This window comes from Cricetulus griseus, chromosome 2, assembly GCF_003668045.3.
Source record: "Cricetulus griseus strain 17A/GY chromosome 2, alternate assembly CriGri-PICRH-1.0, whole genome shotgun sequence".
Lineage (NCBI taxonomy): Eukaryota > Metazoa > Chordata > Mammalia > Rodentia > Cricetidae > Cricetulus > Cricetulus griseus.
This window is the reverse complement of record NC_048595.1, coordinates 417,383,860-417,402,107: the sequence shown is the minus strand read 5'-3', so window position 1 is coordinate 417,402,107 and position 18,248 is coordinate 417,383,860. Positions and strand designations below refer to the sequence as shown.

General features: G+C 39.1%; 1 protein-coding gene across 1 annotated transcript in view; it reads right to left on the bottom strand.

Annotated features, from left to right (window-relative positions):
• Zdbf2 (zinc finger DBF-type containing 2) overlaps positions 1-7,730 on the bottom strand; it is a 28,374-nt gene extending 20,644 nt beyond the window's left edge. Inside the window, exon 1 of the mRNA XM_035439231.1 lies at positions 7,671-7,730. Coding sequence (XP_035295122.1) covers positions 7,671-7,730 — 60 coding nt within the window. The remainder of the gene's footprint in view (positions 1-7,670) is intronic.
• Positions 7,731-18,248: the final 10,518 nt, after the last annotated feature.

The following is an 18,248-nucleotide window of genomic DNA, read 5'->3' as shown; positions in this document are numbered from 1 at the left end:
TCCATCCATCCCTAAAAGTGTCTGTTAGAGTTCTATACTAAAAGCAAAGACAACCATCATAAAATAGGCAAATACAAAACTCAAGAGTAAAAAAAAAAACCTCAACAGTTGTTCAGATACAGAAGATCTCAAACCACAAAGATGAGTAAAGAAAAACATACATACCAAAAAAAAATTAGAAAAAAAAACATTAAAACTATAACAAGAGTGTATCATTACCTATCAATAAGCTTGAATATAAACATTAAATTCTCAAAATAAAGGATGTAAACTGGTTCAATAGGTTTTTTTTTAAAGACTCAATGATATACTGCTCTAAGAAACTTATTTCATCAGTAAAGTAACAACACTTCCTAGAGGTGAGGAACAGAAAAAAGACATACCATGTAAACAAAACCAAGCAGAAGTACCCAGACGGGTATCAGTATAAATAGACTTGGAGTCAAAAACTGGGGAAATGAAACATATATATATATATATACTACATATAGCACATAGTATATATGGATATATATTTAAAACAAATACCACCACAAATCAACACTCTAAATATATATATATATATATATATATATATATGCATAAATATATATAATTATATCTAAATACTGATCTAAAAGGAGATTCTAGCACAGTAGTGACAATTCAAAACCATACTTCCATACACAAAAACTAGAAAAAAAAATCTGATTATCACATGTAAACTGTTTATATATTATAGACCAAAGGGTCCAGGCAGACATTTCATCCAATACCTACAGAATACTTCATCCAATACCTACAGAATAAGCATTATTCTCATCAGCATGTGGAACTTTCAACAAATTAACAAAAATAAAATGTATCTTTGATCACAATTGAAGAAAACTAGAAGTAAAGAATATCTTTAGAAACTGCACAAGTACATGGAAATTAAACATGCTCAAGGAAGAAATCAAAAGAAAAATTTTAAATGTCTTAAACTGAAATTGAAATAGTACCACAGAAATAAACAAAAGCCTATGGAATAAAATAAAAGCAATATAGATGCATTATGCCCTACTTTTAAAAATATATTTAAAATAAATAACCTAAAAGAATCAAGAACAAGCCGGGCGTTGGTGGCGCATGCCTTTAATCCCAGCACACTCTGTGAGTTCGAGGCCAGCCTGGTCTCCAGAGTGAGTGCCAGGATAGGCTCCAAAGCTACACAGAGAAACCCTGTCTCGAAAAACCAAAAAAAAAAGCATCAAGAACACACCAAACTCATAGCAATAAGAGGAAATAAACAGCAAACAGCAGAAATACACTAAAATTTGCCTACATGCACATATTTTTAAAAAAGGGGGGGAGGCTAGATCCAGGCAGTGGTGGTGCAAGCCTTTAATCCCAGCAGAGTCAGGCGGATCACTGTGAGCTCGAGGCCAGCCAGGTCTACAAAGCTACACAGAGAAACACTGTCTGGAAAAACCAAAAAAAAGGGGGGGTGGGCTAGATATGTAACTCACTGGTGTAGCATGTGTGCACAAATGCCAGCATGAAAAAGATGGGAGAAGACAGATGATCCAAATAAAATCAAGGATAAAAAGGAAAACATTACAACTAATTAATACAAATGATCATTGGGGACTATGATGAACAATGACAAGCTATTAGAAAATCTACAAGGAATGTGTTTCTATATACACATGACTACCAAAATTGAGCCATGACAACATACAAAATCAACAAACTGATAACAAGTAACCAGACTAAATCAGTAAAATGTGTCTGTGTCACAAAGAATAAAAGTCCAGGACCTGATAAATTTTCCTAAATCTTTACAGATGGACACAGCTGTTTAAACACAAATCAACAAAATGCTATCAAAATGAATCAAATTCAACAACAAAGATTATACACCATAATCAAGTGGGATTTACCTAAGAAAGGCAAGAATGGTCAATATACACAAATCTACAAACATTACACCAATATAATGAAGGATAAAAGCTGCATGATCATCTAGTATATATCTAATTATATTTTCTTAATTTATTAACATTAAACATTCCTTCATTATGAAAAAAATTAATTGGGTATAAAAGTAACACAGTTTAGCATAATAGGGACTGTACATGACTATACACAATTTACATCATACTCAATGGAGGAAAGCTAAACTCCACTTTCTCTGAAAGCAGTAATAAGACAAAGTCATTAACATTGACTGATGCTATTCAGTATCAGAAGTCTTAGAGCATCACAATAGGAGAAATAAAGGGCATCAAATTATTCATTTGTAGATGGCAATCTTTAAAAAAAAGATTAACATGTGCATAGGTGTTTTGCCTACATGTATGCATGTGCAGCACATGTGCGTCTAATACACATGGAGACCAGAAAAGACTCCCTGAAAATATAGTGACAGACACACAGGTATTGAAGACCAAGCCCAGGTCCTCCAAAAGAGCATCAACCACTCAACTGCTGAGCCATCTCTCCAGTCCCAGAGAAAAAAAATTAGACTGCATTAAAATATTTTTAAAAACTGAAAAATAAATTCAATAAAGGCATAGGATATAAAAACATACAAAAAGCATTGTTGTTTAAATGTTTACCAAGATAGCTACCAATAGTAATAATAATAATAATACCACCTAAGGATGAATTATGAACCAAAGACATAAATGATCTCTACAATGTAAGTTACAAAATATGAAAAGAATGAAATTAGGAAGGATATACATAACAAAGAACAAAAAGACAGCTCATGTTCATGGATTAGAAGAACAGAGTTAAAGTACCCATAATAATCTAAAGATTGAATTGCAATTTGTATCAGAATACCAATGACCTTCACAGACACAAAAAAGAAAAAAAAAAAAGCAACCACATGAATTTAGGTTCTAACTTCATATAGAACCTAAAATGTTCTTAAAAGCCATAGCAATACTGAGTAAAGTGAATAAAGATGGAGCCATTATAATAGCAACTTCAAAACATAATACAAAAACAAAACTATAGCAACTAAAATAGTATGATAGGGGGAGGAGGGGCACAAAAAACAAAGGAATTAATTTATCCATCTAGATCTAACAATCAGGGCAGGTGACCAGTGAGGGCGTAGAAGGCATCAACTCAAGTAAACGGTACTGGGAAACTCCAACATCTATATACATAGAAGAGTTACGGTGGCTCAAACCTTTAGTCTGAAGCACTCAGGAGGAGCGGCAGGTGGACGGTTCTGAGAACAAGGTCTACATAGTGAGTTGCAAGACAGCTAGAGCTACATAGTAAGACCCTGTCTCATTAATAGTCTCATTAATAATAATGATGACGACGAATTGAATATTGGTAAATAAACTAGACTTCAATCTCTTAATACATACAAAAATCAATGCAAATATATATATCACACTATTTGGTGGTATGAGTGAGAATAGCCTCTGGACACTCCCATGATTGGGTGCTTGGTGCCAGGAACTGTTTGGGAAAGATTAGAAGGATTAGCCAAAAAAAAAAAAAAAAGCCAGGTGGTGCTTGTACACACCTTTAATCCCAGCACTCAGAGGCAGATGAAACTCTGAGTTCGAGAACAGCCTGATCTACAGAGTTAATTCCAGGACAGCCAGGGCTACACATAGCCTTGAGACCTTGCCTCAAAACAAAACAAAAAAGAATTAGGAGGGATGGCCTTGTAGGAAGGAGGTTTGACCTTGCTGGAGGAAGGTTAGCATTGTGGGAAGAGGTATGTCACCGGGGATGGGCACCGAGGGTTCAAAAGTCCACGACAGGTTCAGCCTGTCTGTCTACTATCTGCGAATCAGGATGTAAAGCTCTCAGCTACTTCTCCAGCACTATGGCCACCTGCTATCACTTCCCCACCATGATGATGGTGAACTAACTCTAAAATAAGCAAGCCCCCAATTAAATGCTTTCATTTCTAAGAGTTGCCTTGGTTATGGTGTGTCTTCCCAGAAATGGAACCATAACTAAGACACAGTACTAAGTGTAAGACCCAAAACTATGAAACTGCTAGAAGATAACATAAGAGATACGGACATGCCATGGTGCACATATGGAAGTCAGAGGATAATCTCAGGTGCCAGTTCTTCCCTTCCACCTTGTTTTAAACAGGGTCTCTGCCTATTAGTTTTCACTGGCACACATCATTCCCTGTCTCTGCCTCCTATCTTGCCATGGAAGCATGGAGAGTACAGAAACGCACTGCCATGGCTTGCTTTACAGGGTTCTAGAGATTCAAACCCAGTCTTTAAATTTGTGTGGCATGTGTTTTATCCATCAAGCTACTTACCAGCAAATAATTCTTACTTTAGTATTGGTTTCTGGTGGTGGTGGAGGTGGTGGTGGTGGTGGTGGTGGTGGTGATGGTGGTGTTCTGAGACATGATCTCATGTATCTCTGCCTAACCTCAAACTCATTATGTAGCTAAGGCTAGCCTTTAACTCCTGATACTCTTGCTTCTATACTTCCTGAATGCTGAGAAGGCATGAGCCACCACAGCCAGCTACCCAAAAGATTCATTCCAGAATATATAAGGGACTCAAACAACTCAACAGCAAAATATAATTTGTTTTTAAAATGGGCAAATAACCTGTGTATAGACATATTTAAAAGAATATACAAACAGCAAACCAACATATGAAAAAGTTTGATATCACTAATCATCAAGGAATATACATAAAGACAATAAGCTATCTTCTCAAGATATCTGTAAGAAGAGCTACTAACAGATTTTAATATGGCACGTTCTCATGGGATGTGGCAAAGGAGGGGTCACTACTATAAAACTGTTAAACATAGAACCATTACAGAAAACAGGACAAAATTTCTTACAATGGAAAAATCCCACTACTGATGCATATTTAAAGGAAATAAAATCCGTATACCAAGACAACATCTGCATTCTTCTGTTTACTACAGAATATTCATGACAGCCAAAAAGGGAATCACTCCAGGTGTCCACGACGGATGAGTGGACAGAGTGTCACCCAAGCTTGAGAAGGACAGGGGATGGAAAGAGGATAGTTAATGGGTACAGGACAGGTGAATAGGTACAATATCCTCTAATGTTCTACAGAACAGGAATATTAACTATGATTTACAGCAATTAACTGTGTTTCAAAAGAGCAGAGAGAATGACCCCAGTACAAAGAAATAAATGTCTGAGATGACAGACCAATTACCATGATCTGATCATTACACACTGTATACGTGTGCTGAAGTGTCACACAGTTATCTGATAAACACATACAATTATTGTATGCCAGTTTAAAATGTGTTTTTTTAAACTGTGGCACTAGCATTATGATGCATATATAGCCTAATAGAACAGAACTGAGAACAAGGAAATAAACTCTTATTTTAAGTAGTGAATTTTTTCAACAGACATGATAACTGAATAGGAAAGACTAGTCTTTTCAACAGAGTGTAGTTGATTACTAGATTTCACAAGCAAAAGAATGAAACTGGATTCCATCTCTCATCTATAAAAAAAATTAATTCAAACTGAAGAGAAGACCTAATTATAAGAGCAACTATGAATTAGAGGACAATACAGGCATAAGTCTTCATGATGTTTGGCTGGGCAATCCTTCATCAAGAACAAGACAAAGAAAGATGCAGTGGAATGTACCTGCTACCTCAGCACTCAGGAGGTGGAAGAGGAAGACCCCTCAAGCCTGAGGCCATCCTGGACTGCATAGTAAGAACTGTCTAATTTTTTTAAAAGAACATAAAACGAATTTAAAACTTTTTTGAGACAGATCTCACTATGTAGCCCAAACTGGCCTGCTTGCAATGTTCCTGTTTTCACCTCCTAAATTGTGGGATTTCAGGCAAGCATTACCACACTTAGCAAAATTTAAAATGTTTATACATCAAAGCATGCTATCAACAAAGTAGAAAGACAAGCCACAGAATAGGACAAAGTATTACAATCATATTATTTCATAAAGGTCTGCTAATAAGAAAGGCTTAAATGAAAAAGACTGATGAGTCTTTTCCTCCACTGATGAGTCACTGATCCTCAATGAAAAAGACAAACCAACTAAAACATGGACATAGGATCTGAATAGGCATTTGTCCAAAGAATGTATACATACAGCCAATAATCACATGAAAACATGCTCAATGACACTGGTGAATACAAATCAAAGTCACAATGAGATATTACTTCACATCCACAAAATGGCTATAATTAAGAAAAAAAATAGGTGCTGGCAAGGATGAGGAGAAACTGGAACCCTCATGCATTGCTGGAGGTAACATAAAATAGTAGAGTCACTTTGGAAAACAGTGAGGCAGTTCCTCAAAAAAGAAGTTATCATATGACCCAACAATTCCACTCCTACATATATACCCAAGAGAACTGAAAATGTATGTTCACACAAAAAATTATACACAAATATCCATAGAAACAATATTCATGGTAGCCAAAAAAAGTAAAAACAACCTAAGCATCCATCAATTGTTGAATGAATAAATAAAATGTGGTATTACTTTTATAATGGAATATTATTCAGCCATAATGAGGTAGTAATACATGCTATGATATGAATGAACCTTGAATATATTATGCTAAATGGAAAGTCACACACAAAGATCACACAGCATATGCTTTCATTTGGGGGAAATATCCAGGATAGTTAAATCTTTTGAAACAGAAAGTAGATTAGTGGTTTCCAGAGGTTAGAGATCCAAGAAAGTATAGAATGACTGTTCAGTGGGTATGTGGTTTCCTTTTAAAGATGAAAATTAGATAATATATCACTTTGTGCATACACTAAAGGTCTTTGAATTTCACTTTAAAGTGGGGAAGTTTATAATGAAAGAATTATATTGCAACAAAACAAATATGAAAGAATCCCCATACCAACTGTTCTACTCATCAGCATCCAGAATGACCCTTCTAAAATCTGAGTTCAATAATACAGTCACCCTTTTCATAGTGCTCTGATGGCCACTTCACTGGCATAAAAGTCCGTGTTCTCACTTTAACCTACAAGGACGTTTGTATGTTTTCTGAGACAGGGTCTCCTGTATAGCTCTGGCTGGCCTAGCACTCTGTAAATCAGGCTAATCTTGAACTCACTGAGATCAGTGTGCCTCCATCTCTCTGTGCTGGAATTAAAGGCAGGCGCCACCACACCCAGCTAACCTACTGGGCTTTACAGAATCTATTACCCTTTCTTTTTCACCTACCACTTTGCACCTTATTGCCCAACTTCCAATGGGGTCATACTGGCCTCTTGACTTCCGGTTAACATAATATTTTCCCCTTCAGGGCGTTTTCTCTGCCTAGAAGTCTTCCTCCATATATATGCAAACTTGGCACTGAACTTTCAAATGCCAAATCAAATGTCACTTAAAAAAAAAACCCTTACCTGACCACTCTACTTAAGCAGCACTCTCTCATTGTCTTTTCCTCATAAAACTAATCATAATTTGATATATGTTTTAAAATTATATGATTACTTGTTTTCTATCTTACTAAACTATACTGTAAACTCCATGAAAAAAATTGGTTTTTTTTCATGGTCATATTCTCATACTCAAGTAATTTGCAAACCAGCAGATTCTCAATGAAATCCATTCGGTGAATATATAAGCCAATTTAATAAAATGTAAAAGAGAAACTCATAACTAAGATGCTAAGTGTTGTTATCGGGTCAGTGGGAACCTCTCACCTGTTCTAGGTTAGGATACTGCACGCGGCAATAGCTGCAATACCCTTGTCTTTTCTGCATCTTAACTAGTCAGTCAGGAGGCTACTGGCCTCAAATGGTCAAACTACAAAGAAAGAAAAAAAGAAACATTAAAATTAATAATAGTAAACAGTAATTCCTTATTAGTATTAGGAAAAATAGCTCAAAATCATTTCTGTTCATTTTTTGAGGCAGGATTTCACTATATACCTTAAGCTGACCTAGAATTCACTATGTAATCCAAAACAAGCCTGGAAATCGAAATCCTTCTGCCTCAACTTCCTGAGTATGGGACTAATAAGCATGCACCATCATGCCTAACTTCCTCCAGTCCCGTTTCTATCGATGAGGAGAATATTACAAAGCAGACATGAGCTACTGAGTCAATGGATGCATCACTAGAAACAGCAGCTTGCTGCAGTTATCTGAAGATAATGAAGGTTCTTAGCAGTTTTCTATAGCTCTGAGTTACTAGAAAATGATTCTAGATGAAATAATAAAGCACTAGATTTCTAAAGACCACTTTCTAAAGACTACTATAATTTCTAAAGACTACTCTAATATACTTACTAAACCCTCCTGAAACACTGTTTTCCTGAGTTCCTATAACAAAAATTCCAGGTACTCTGAACTTGTGATATCATAGAGAGCATCTAATTCTCTACATGAATAAAAATGCCATGTGGCAGTTTAAGTTCAGCTCATAAGCTTCTATTATAATTTATCAGAGTTGCTAAAAATATAAAGAGCAGCTAAAGTGGCCTCTGAATCACTAAACTTTTCTAAATGTATAAACCATGTACATAGGGAGAATTTTTATTACTAGTATTTTTGTGATTTCCTGATCAATAAATAAATGCTTTACTAGTTTTTACCCACCTAAAACTATAAGCCTTCCCACCTTACTTCCAGGCAAGACCGAAGTCCTCCGCACTGTATCTAGGCTGCACAAGCTATCCCTCCAGAGAGAATGGGCCCAGAAAATCAGTTCAAGCACTGGGGATAAATCCTGGTCCCACTGCTAGTGGCCCCACGGACTGTCCAAGCCACACCTTATTCGTGTTTGATCTCAGACAAAATATTTTTTCTTTGTAATTTAGTTTGCACCAGTGTAGAGCACAGAGATAGTAAGTTTTTTAAAGTTAAAAATGGAATATTTATATATGTGTTTGTACATTAAGAGATTTTGAATATTTTGAAAAAAAAAAAAAACTATAAGCCTTCCATAATATATCGAAGTTCAAAATCAAGCTGAATGGTAAAATCATTCCCCAAATTCCGAATCAGTAGAACTGAGTTAGAGCCTAGGACTCAGAATTTTTGAAGATTCTCCATGCTATTTAAAAAGGGGGCTTGTGAGTAAGTCTTACATTGTAAGGTTATAGTGTATCTCTTCTGTACTTATGCTTTACTTCTAAATGAAACCCCTTACTGCTTTGCAAAATAAAATAAAAAGGTATTCCTCTCGAAGCTCTTTCTACCCTCGGGAGTTCTTTCTTACTTTTCTAAATAAATCTACATTTACTCTGCTAAAAGAGAAATTGAGAACCTAGATAATCTTGATACATAGCCAATTAATTTGTTGGCAACACACACACACACACACACACACACACACACACACACACACACACACACACACACACGTTGCAGCCATATATACATAGTTGCAGCTATTTTAGTAAATGCAATGCAGTGTACTCACTGGTTTGTTACAACTGAAAACAGAATTGCAAATAAATTTTTCAAGTTTAATTTTAATTATTTACACATTTTTGCCTGTTGAAAGATGTACAACAGGTGGCGAGGTGGTGGCGCACGCCTTTAGTCCCAGCACTGGGGAGGCAGAGGTAGGTGGATCTCTGTGAGTTCGAGACCAACCTGGTCTGCAAAAGCTAGTTCCAGGACAGCCTCCAAAGCCACAGAGAAACCCTGTCTCAAAAAACAAAACAAACAAACAAAAAAAAAGTACAACAGAATCATCCAATGTGCTGTATTTACACGGAGAAGGTGAAAACAGTCTTAATGTATTGCCCAGGCTACCTTTCAACTCCTAATCCTTAGCATCTCAAGCACTGAGATTACAGGCTTGTGCCACCAAACCTGGCTCTGTGACATTAGTACTTCTGAGTAGGATTATTCCACAATGTAAAAGGCTTAACTATTAAAACCAACAGTTGAAAAATGAAATTACAGCCTCAACACTAATGAGAATGCAAAAGCTTTATCAAGTCAACATTCCTCACAGCATTCACTTACCTATTACTCTGTAATGAGAACCTTTGCTTTGCTGACTTCTCACACTTATAGTGAAAATAAATCAATTAAACCAGCATCTGAAATAATATATGTGAAATTTTAAAACTAGATCTTTCTCCCCATTAATTCACCTCATTAATTGAAAACCAGAGAACAAGACAAAGCTCATAGTTATAGTTGTAGATAAGACAATTTTTAGGCTAAGCAAATCCTAGAACATAAAACTAAGCTTTGAAAATTAGAAAGTAACAAATGTTTCAACCACTTCTTAAATATCTAGTTAAAACATTCATTAAATAAAAGCAAATGAGTGTAACATCACACACACAAATATTAAGCGCTTGAAGCCTTTAATCTCTCAGGCTCTCTCACCTTTCATGCCACTGATTTATAAAGCAGAAGCATGTGCCGACATTGAATTTAACATTCCAGTACCTCACCTAAAACTTACCAAATCTAATCCCTCCAAAGCAGGAAAACGACACACACACATATTACACGATTAAAATATTCAAGCTAATTCTAAGTTGACCCAAGAACATCAGTTCATTTTTATGAACTAATAAAATTTTAATTATTAAAAGGATCATTTGTCGGGGGTCTAGAATCATATTGCTTTGCACGAGTCAGTCGGTCTTTTTACATAGATTTTGATTTAAAAGTAACGAATGGATTACCTTGAGCAGAGAACGGCAAGTATCTCATCAGCTGCATTCGTCAGGACAAGCGTCTGTAAATTCAAATAAAACACTCTTTAGACAGTAAGTCTCACATCTATAGTGGACCAAACAAGCACGCTCTAGTCATACTGGCATTTAAAAAAATAACACAGTTATTTCCAGTAACAGAAGACAATATTAAATTTTGAACGCAAAGCACTTTACGTACAACTCTCCAAAAGGTGGAGCAATGACTGTGGTCCCACCAAGCCCCCATGCATTTGGCTCTCTGGGCTCCAGGAGCAACAGCTGTAAAAGACAGTAAGGCACACCTGTGCCTTCAGCATGTTAAGGGGAACAAAAATTGCCCAAAACCAAAATAAGTTTCTGGTAAAATTTTGAAAGGAAAACACACGTGTGAAACTAAGTTTGGGCCCAGTACCCAATATAGTTTTAATTTTTAAAAAATTGTCATCCATCTGTACCAGTGGACAATTACATGGAATGGTCGGGGTTCTTTAATTCCCTGTAATTATGGGTCAAGTGTTAACCTGTACCCAGGACCACTTGTAAAGAAAAATTCCAACACTCAGTTTCAAAAGAACCAACAAGACAGTTTCTTACTCGATGTATATGCTGTCAAGCGCCTGCCTGGTGCAGAACTCCGCCCTAGGAGTTTTGAGAAAGAAACACAAGCTCTCCTGACACCGAGGAGTGTAAAATAGAACTGGAAAATCAATGTAGAAGTGTGAAGTGGTGTCTGAGAACGGCCGGCCAGCCGACCAAAGTAAAGATAGTAAGCCTAAGGCAGAGTAAAGCTGGGTGCTAGAGCACTTGCCTAGCACGTAAGAGGCTTGGACTGGATCCACTCCACGTAACACAAATGTGACAATGGCTTTAATTATCAAGATCAACTAAGAAATCTAGTGCTTAAGGATATAAAGGTAGACATCGGTTTTTTTGGGGGGGGGGTTGTTTGTTTGTTTTACCCAAATTTGGGGAGTAAAATTTACTTAGAATGAGGTTAGGAAAAAATAGTTCAAGCAGCAAACGAACAAATGTATAAAAACAAAATACCCAAATTTAGGGAGTAAAATTTACTTAGAATAAGGTTAGAAAAAAAAATAGTTCAAGCAGCAAACGAACAAAGGTATAAAAACAAAAGGTGTCAAGTATATTTGGAGATAGAAAATTATTAAGTTCTGCTGAATCAAAGGTTTGATTTGAGAATTTGTGGGGCAGCAAAACAGAAAAAGGAGGGTGACTTTTGACATGGCAATATTCAAAAGCCAACCAAAAAAGAATTTAGAGTAGGAATTTTTTTTTACAAGAGGTATATTAATGCTTTAAAGAAATCTTGTAAAAGGAAAATGCAAGTTTTTTTCACTTAAAATTATCTTTTAAGATACAAGACATTTCTGTTGTACAATGATAAAAACAAGTAAATAGAGAATATAAATATAGGCTGCAATACTATCTTACCATTTGTCATACGTTACAGGAAGGGACTGATATTGGACATTCCATTCTATCACCCTCTGCTTTCGTTTATATACATATGATAAGCACCTTCCCACACCATTACATGCAATTCCAAAGTGGAATGTTTAACAGCTGCGTAGTCCTTCATTTTATTTGCGCAAGACAAAAATCTCCCTTATTCAACAAGATAAGAACCAGTAGCTGGTGAGCCAATAATTTTTAAAACACAGACATACATAATCTTAGTATTTTAACTTAAATGTATAATAAATATTATGTTTATAATCAGGTTAGGCTTTTTTGCTTCGACGTTTAGAGAGGGTTTTCTCTTTTTTATGTGGGAGTGGGCAAATTATCATGTATTTCAAGCCATATTTCTATCACAGACCATATGATTCACTCCCAGTAAGTCTCCCTTTTACTGCTGTAAAGCAGAACAAGAGCCTAAATACATTCGCAGACCCAAGAGCAGAATTATGATTGTTTTCCATTTTTCCCAACCTCTTACAGATGTCACATCCAGTTATAGCTTTTGAAGGGAACACCGGTTTTTTTAGTCCAGCGCAGTCTTTATTTATTTTCCATAAAAAATTCTAATACTATTTTTAATGACAATGTTCATACTCTTCATTCATTGTTTTTTTTTTTCCTAACATCTAAAAGTGTATAAACTATAAACCAATCTAAGGCAGTGAACAGAGACATCTGAATTGCCTGGGATGCTTCTGCTGCTGCTGCTGCTTTTTTTTTTTTCTTTGTAAAAAATATCTCTTACACATCTGAGATGTGTAGTATGTGAAGAAATAAGCCAGTAATAATGTTGACATGGTTTGGAGCTATACTGTCTTTCAACTGACTGCATCATTGTAATGAGCACTAGCAAAATTCAGAAGCCTCATATGAAACACTTCTCAGCTGCCTGACAAAAGACATCAACTTAATAAAAAAAAAAAATAAGGAAAGACAATAGAGAATATCTGCTTTCAAATAAAGCAATCTGAGCTGGTTATGGTGGTACGCATCTATATTTCCTGCATTTGGGAGACTGACAAGGGAGGATCATGAATTCAAGGGCCACCTGGGCTGCATAAGGAGACCCCAGTCTCAAAAATAAAAAATATAAATTAAAAAGTTAAACTTTGAACAAACAAATCCCACAATCTAAATTAGCTGGCTAGCAATAGGAAATATGAGAAGCAATCATAAGCATAACAATGGCCAAGCCATATATTAAAAAGACCGTATTTTAATTAAGTGTCAGCTCCTTCACATAACACTACCTACTAATTTTCACCTTTGCTTTTCCTTTTTTTTTTTTTTTTTTTTTTTTGGATTACCCATGCTATGCTGGCTTCCCGATGGCGACACGCATCCTGGACACTTCCACTGGGTCCTAATAAAATAATAATAGCTAACCGTGAGCACTTAATCTGAGCCAGGCATGCTGTCAACAGCTTCATATGCATTACCTTATCAAAAGACAGGAGGCAAACCGATGTTTAGAAATGGGAGAGATATTGTTCCAGGTCTCACACCAAAAACCAGGGTGGCTGGTAAATCTAAGCAAATGGGGCTTCAGCTCCTGAACGTCTATAAAACGTTTCTTGATTTTTTTTTAGAAATAATTGTTTTAAAATTAGATGAAAACAAATAATAACCAAATTTGGTGCAGTACACAATGCCACTACTGCTAAAACGAAAAGGGATAAAATTAACATTTAGCTTAATTCCATCGTTTATCCCATTCTGAGTGTTTAAAGTACTTTTGTGACTTTGTTTATTTAGCATGAGACCATAGGAAGCAATACAATTTTTATATTACAGCCCAGGGCTCGAGAGCACGCACACTCGCATGCATGCACATACACGCAGTTTTTTAAAAGGTTTGACAAAACAATACCCTAGTAATGTACATTCTGGTATCTTCTATGCCATTTTCATTCGGGTTTTGTTTTTTTTTTTTTTTAACGTTAGTCATGAATAACTAAATCAATTGACTAACCGGTAGAAAACTGCAGTGTGAAAAACAGTGCCCCAAATTATTAGGCAGAGTAAACAATATTTTATAGAAACTGGTTGCTACCCTGATTTCAGCTTTCTTCCAGCCAATAGGCTGGCTACTGCAGTGATACGTAATCAAATTTTCAACGAGTTTTTTGCTAGCCTTTTACGCTTTGGTTTCAGAGCATAAGAAAAAGTCCTCGATGTATTTAAGTGAAAAGAACAGAAAATGAACACCCCCGCTTATGTAAAACACGCATATAAATCAAGTACACGAACTTATACGTTCTCAAAAAGAAGGGACCGATAATCTGCAATTGTTAATGGACTCTCCAGCGGATGAGATTTGCTACGGGCTTTCTTCATGCCCCTCGCCGCCCCTCAGAGCAAACAACTGCAGTAAAAAACAAATACGCCGAAAAATGCTATCATTTGGGAACGGAAAACCGTTTTAGTGCCTTGCGACCCCGATCTTTTGCTTTTCTTTCCCGAGCTACCCAGAACTGTCGTTAGAAGACCGGAGGACCTGGAAAGGGCCCTTTAGGGAGCAAGCAAGTAAGGGCGATGGCGTCTTTGATCAGCTCTACACAACTGTTGCACGACAGCAAAGCGATCGTTAACACGCACACACTTACACGGCCCAGGATTGACAGTCTCCTGCAGAACTCCGCTGCCGGGAAGGCCGGGGACTGAGCGCGCGGGGAAGAAAGGGGGTGTGTGGACAGGTGGCGCCGACTGCCTCGCGGCGCGGCCGCCCGCCGCCCGCCCGCCCGCCCGCCCCGCCTCCGCCTCCCGCCTCCCGCCTCCCGCCCGCAGCCCGCCCGCAGCCCGCCCGCAGCCCGCAGCCCGCCGCTCGCCCAGCCCTCTCCCGCGCCCCTGCAGCTCCTCACCCTGTCCCCTCCCGCGCCCCTGCAGCTCCCGGAGCCCACCTCCTCCCTCCGCCTTGTCCCGCAGCCGCAGCCGCGCGCCCAAGGGCCGCCCGAGGCCGTCGCGCCGAGCGCGGGAGCCCAGGCGAGCCGTCCACGCTGCCCCCGGGCAGGAAACGGCTTTCCCGACCCGCGCACTGCCCCGGCCCGCCCCGCCACAGCACTCACCTCCGTGGAGGTCGCCTGCACTCCTTCCGGGCCGCAGCTGGCCGCCGCCGGCCTGGCGCGCTGCCCGCCGCTTGGGTTCCGCGGCGCCGCGAGGGTCCCGAAGCCTCCGGACCCCGGCCACGCCCGCGAAGCGGAGGAGAGGGAGCTCCGCGGAGCGCGTGTCGCTCGACGCGGGGCTTTAATACGTTACTGGGCTCGGATTGGCAGAGACAGGTCAACAGACCCCCAACCCTTATTCAGAGCTGACGTCAAATAAGGTGCGAACACTGGGCCCCAACTGACGCACGGCCCGGCGCCGCCCCCGGCCCCCCGCGCCAGCCCCCGCCGTTTGCCAGAGCCCCTTCCTCCGGCTCTTAAAGCGCTCACTTCCTGCTGGCTCCGCCCCTCGCGGCCCCCACCGGAATCGCGGCTGTGGGCAGGGACTTGGAGCCAAGCTTCAGCTTCTGGAAAAATGAGACCCAAATGACCAGTTGAAAAATGTCTCGCAAAGCAACATGTGAATGCAGGCGAGGGGAACGGCGTACAAGGGGTTAATCGAGCGTTCTCGGTTGCCCAGAGTCTGCAGCGAGGTGCCTCCACCAAATGCCGCTTTTCAAAGCTCCGTTTACTCAGGGCTAGACACTGTTTTAAGGTTGCTTATCTCGTCCTGCGTTTCACTGCTGAAGAGTAACCATAAAATGAATCCTATGAGCCCCCTTTATCAAAGGCAAAGACCTAGGCTCCTTTAAAGAGGCAAAGTATTCAAAGCCTTCCATTGCACAAGAAAGGATTACGAATATTAACAAATACTTGTTCATCTTCAATTGCATTCACTGCCCTGACTCCTACAAATAAGGTGATGAGAAAAAAAAAATCAATTTAAGTATGACGGACACAAAACTAAACCAGACACACTACTAAATATACTAGATACACACTAATAATCTGTGATGAAGCAAATAATCCTTACCTATAGGGACAGCTTCTGAAAGCAACCTTTCTTCTCTCTGTGTCTCTCTGTCTGTGCGTGTCTCTCTCTCTCTCCCCCTCTTCTCTCCCTCTCCCCTCCCTCCTCTCTCTCTCCCTCCTCTCTCTCTCCCTCCTCTCTCTCTCCCTCCTCTCTCTCTCCCTCCCCACCCTCTCTCTCTCTCTCTCCCTCTCTCTCCTCTCCTCTTCTCTCTCTCTCTCTCTCTCTCTCTCTCTCTCTCTCTCTCTCTCTCTCTCTCTCTCTCTCTCCTTCTCCTTTCCCCTCTCGTCTCCTCTCCTCACCTCTCCTCTCCTCTCCTCTTCTCTTCTCCAGACGGGGTGTACACTAAGTAGCCCAGGTTGTCTGCCCTCAAACTTTAAATTCTCTTGCACTGGCCTCCTGTGTGCTCAGAGTACAAGCACTGCTCAAGGCTAGAGAGCCATGCTTTGTGTAAAAATAATCTTGATGGCTTTAGAAGAAGCTGTAGGTATTGCATTTCTGGAGACTCATCCCAGCCACTCACACAACACACAATACACTCCAGGCAAAACCCTCCCAGTCCCTGGATTGTTTGTAAAACACCAAAAATACAAATTTCTTTAACAGAAACTATTTTACGCAAATAAGCCTTGGTATTAATGAAGAAACCCGATCAAACCTTAACGCAGCCCTCCGGACATAACTATTTCTGCTAAGGCACACTTTTATTTTTTCTTTTTTAAAACCTTCCCACTTCAACATCTCTGAAATCAGAATGCATCTTGAAACTCGGGGCCTCTTGATTTTGTTGGCCAGGTGGCAGTATTGCTTCCACATACAAAAGATGTATGCAGCTGTTCAAATTGTTGTCGTTTCAAATCAGTAAAATGTATTGTCTAATGAAAACCCACGAGGAAGGGAATTATCAGACATCAGAATTATCAGAATTATCATAATTTTAACTTGAAAACAACTTGAACGCCTGTGCGTGCTCACACACGGAGAGAGCACATACATATGTACATGCATACACACACACTCAAATAATAATAAGCTTAAAGAGATTTTTCTGAGAAAAGGTATGATTTTTCTTGAGAATTGGATTTTTCTAAAGCCAAAAACAGTTTCCCCAGTCCTTTGAAATGAGGGTGATGGGATAGGCTAAAATCTATTACCTTGATGGCAGTCCCCAGTTACTCACCAAGAATATCAGTTCTCAGTGCTTTGGGGGGAACCTGTAGCTGAAACAACAAGACTAGTTGGGCACTGTGCCTGTAGCAGCCTGTGCTACATAGCTAGACCATGACTTAAAAAAAAAAAAATGCACATACACACACAGCTATAAATCTAACCCTGCACCAAAAAAAAAAAAAACCTTGAATATCTGTCATTTTTATTACCAATGACCAGGCTGATCACTTAAAACACCTTTTAAACTTTTAATAGAAAGCACTGAAGAGAGATAGCATGGTTTGGATGTCACCTGAAATCATTGCCATCTGCTTAGATCAAGAAAGTGCTGGCATCAAAATTCGAGGGAGGGGCCAGGTCAGCTGCTTGAATGACTAAGATCCTGTGCATTGCCAGCACTTGAAACTTTTAGAATGTATTACTGCTATATTATATGGAGGGTCAGTGCTCATGAGTAGGTGTGTGAGGCCCGGAGTTCCTGCGTCAGGGGCCTGAGTAGAGGTCAGAGAATTGAAAGAATCTCATCTCTTCCTCCATCATGGGCTCCAGAGCTTGAACTCATTTGGTCAGGGTTACCTGGCAAGCTGAGTCATCTCGCCCATCACAAGCATTTCTGTGTCACAGAAGGCACAGGATGGGGGATGGATGGGGGAATCAGCAATCAACAACTGACTCAAAATGTGATTCACAGAAACTAAGGTCTGAATGGGAGAGGTTTTTTATTGGGGGGGAGCGTCTCAACTAATTTTCCCTCTATTTCTTCTTATATGCATGGCTGTATATATGATGTATGGTTGTATAATCTGTACAAAGTCTGAAAGGATATTTTCAATGTAGAAAAGTAACAAAACTATCCTTGCGTTGTGGGTTGATGCACAGAATTTTTCTTCCAATATGATACTATTCAACAATGTTAGAGGAAAGGTGTCCTTCCTTCCACATCAGATTC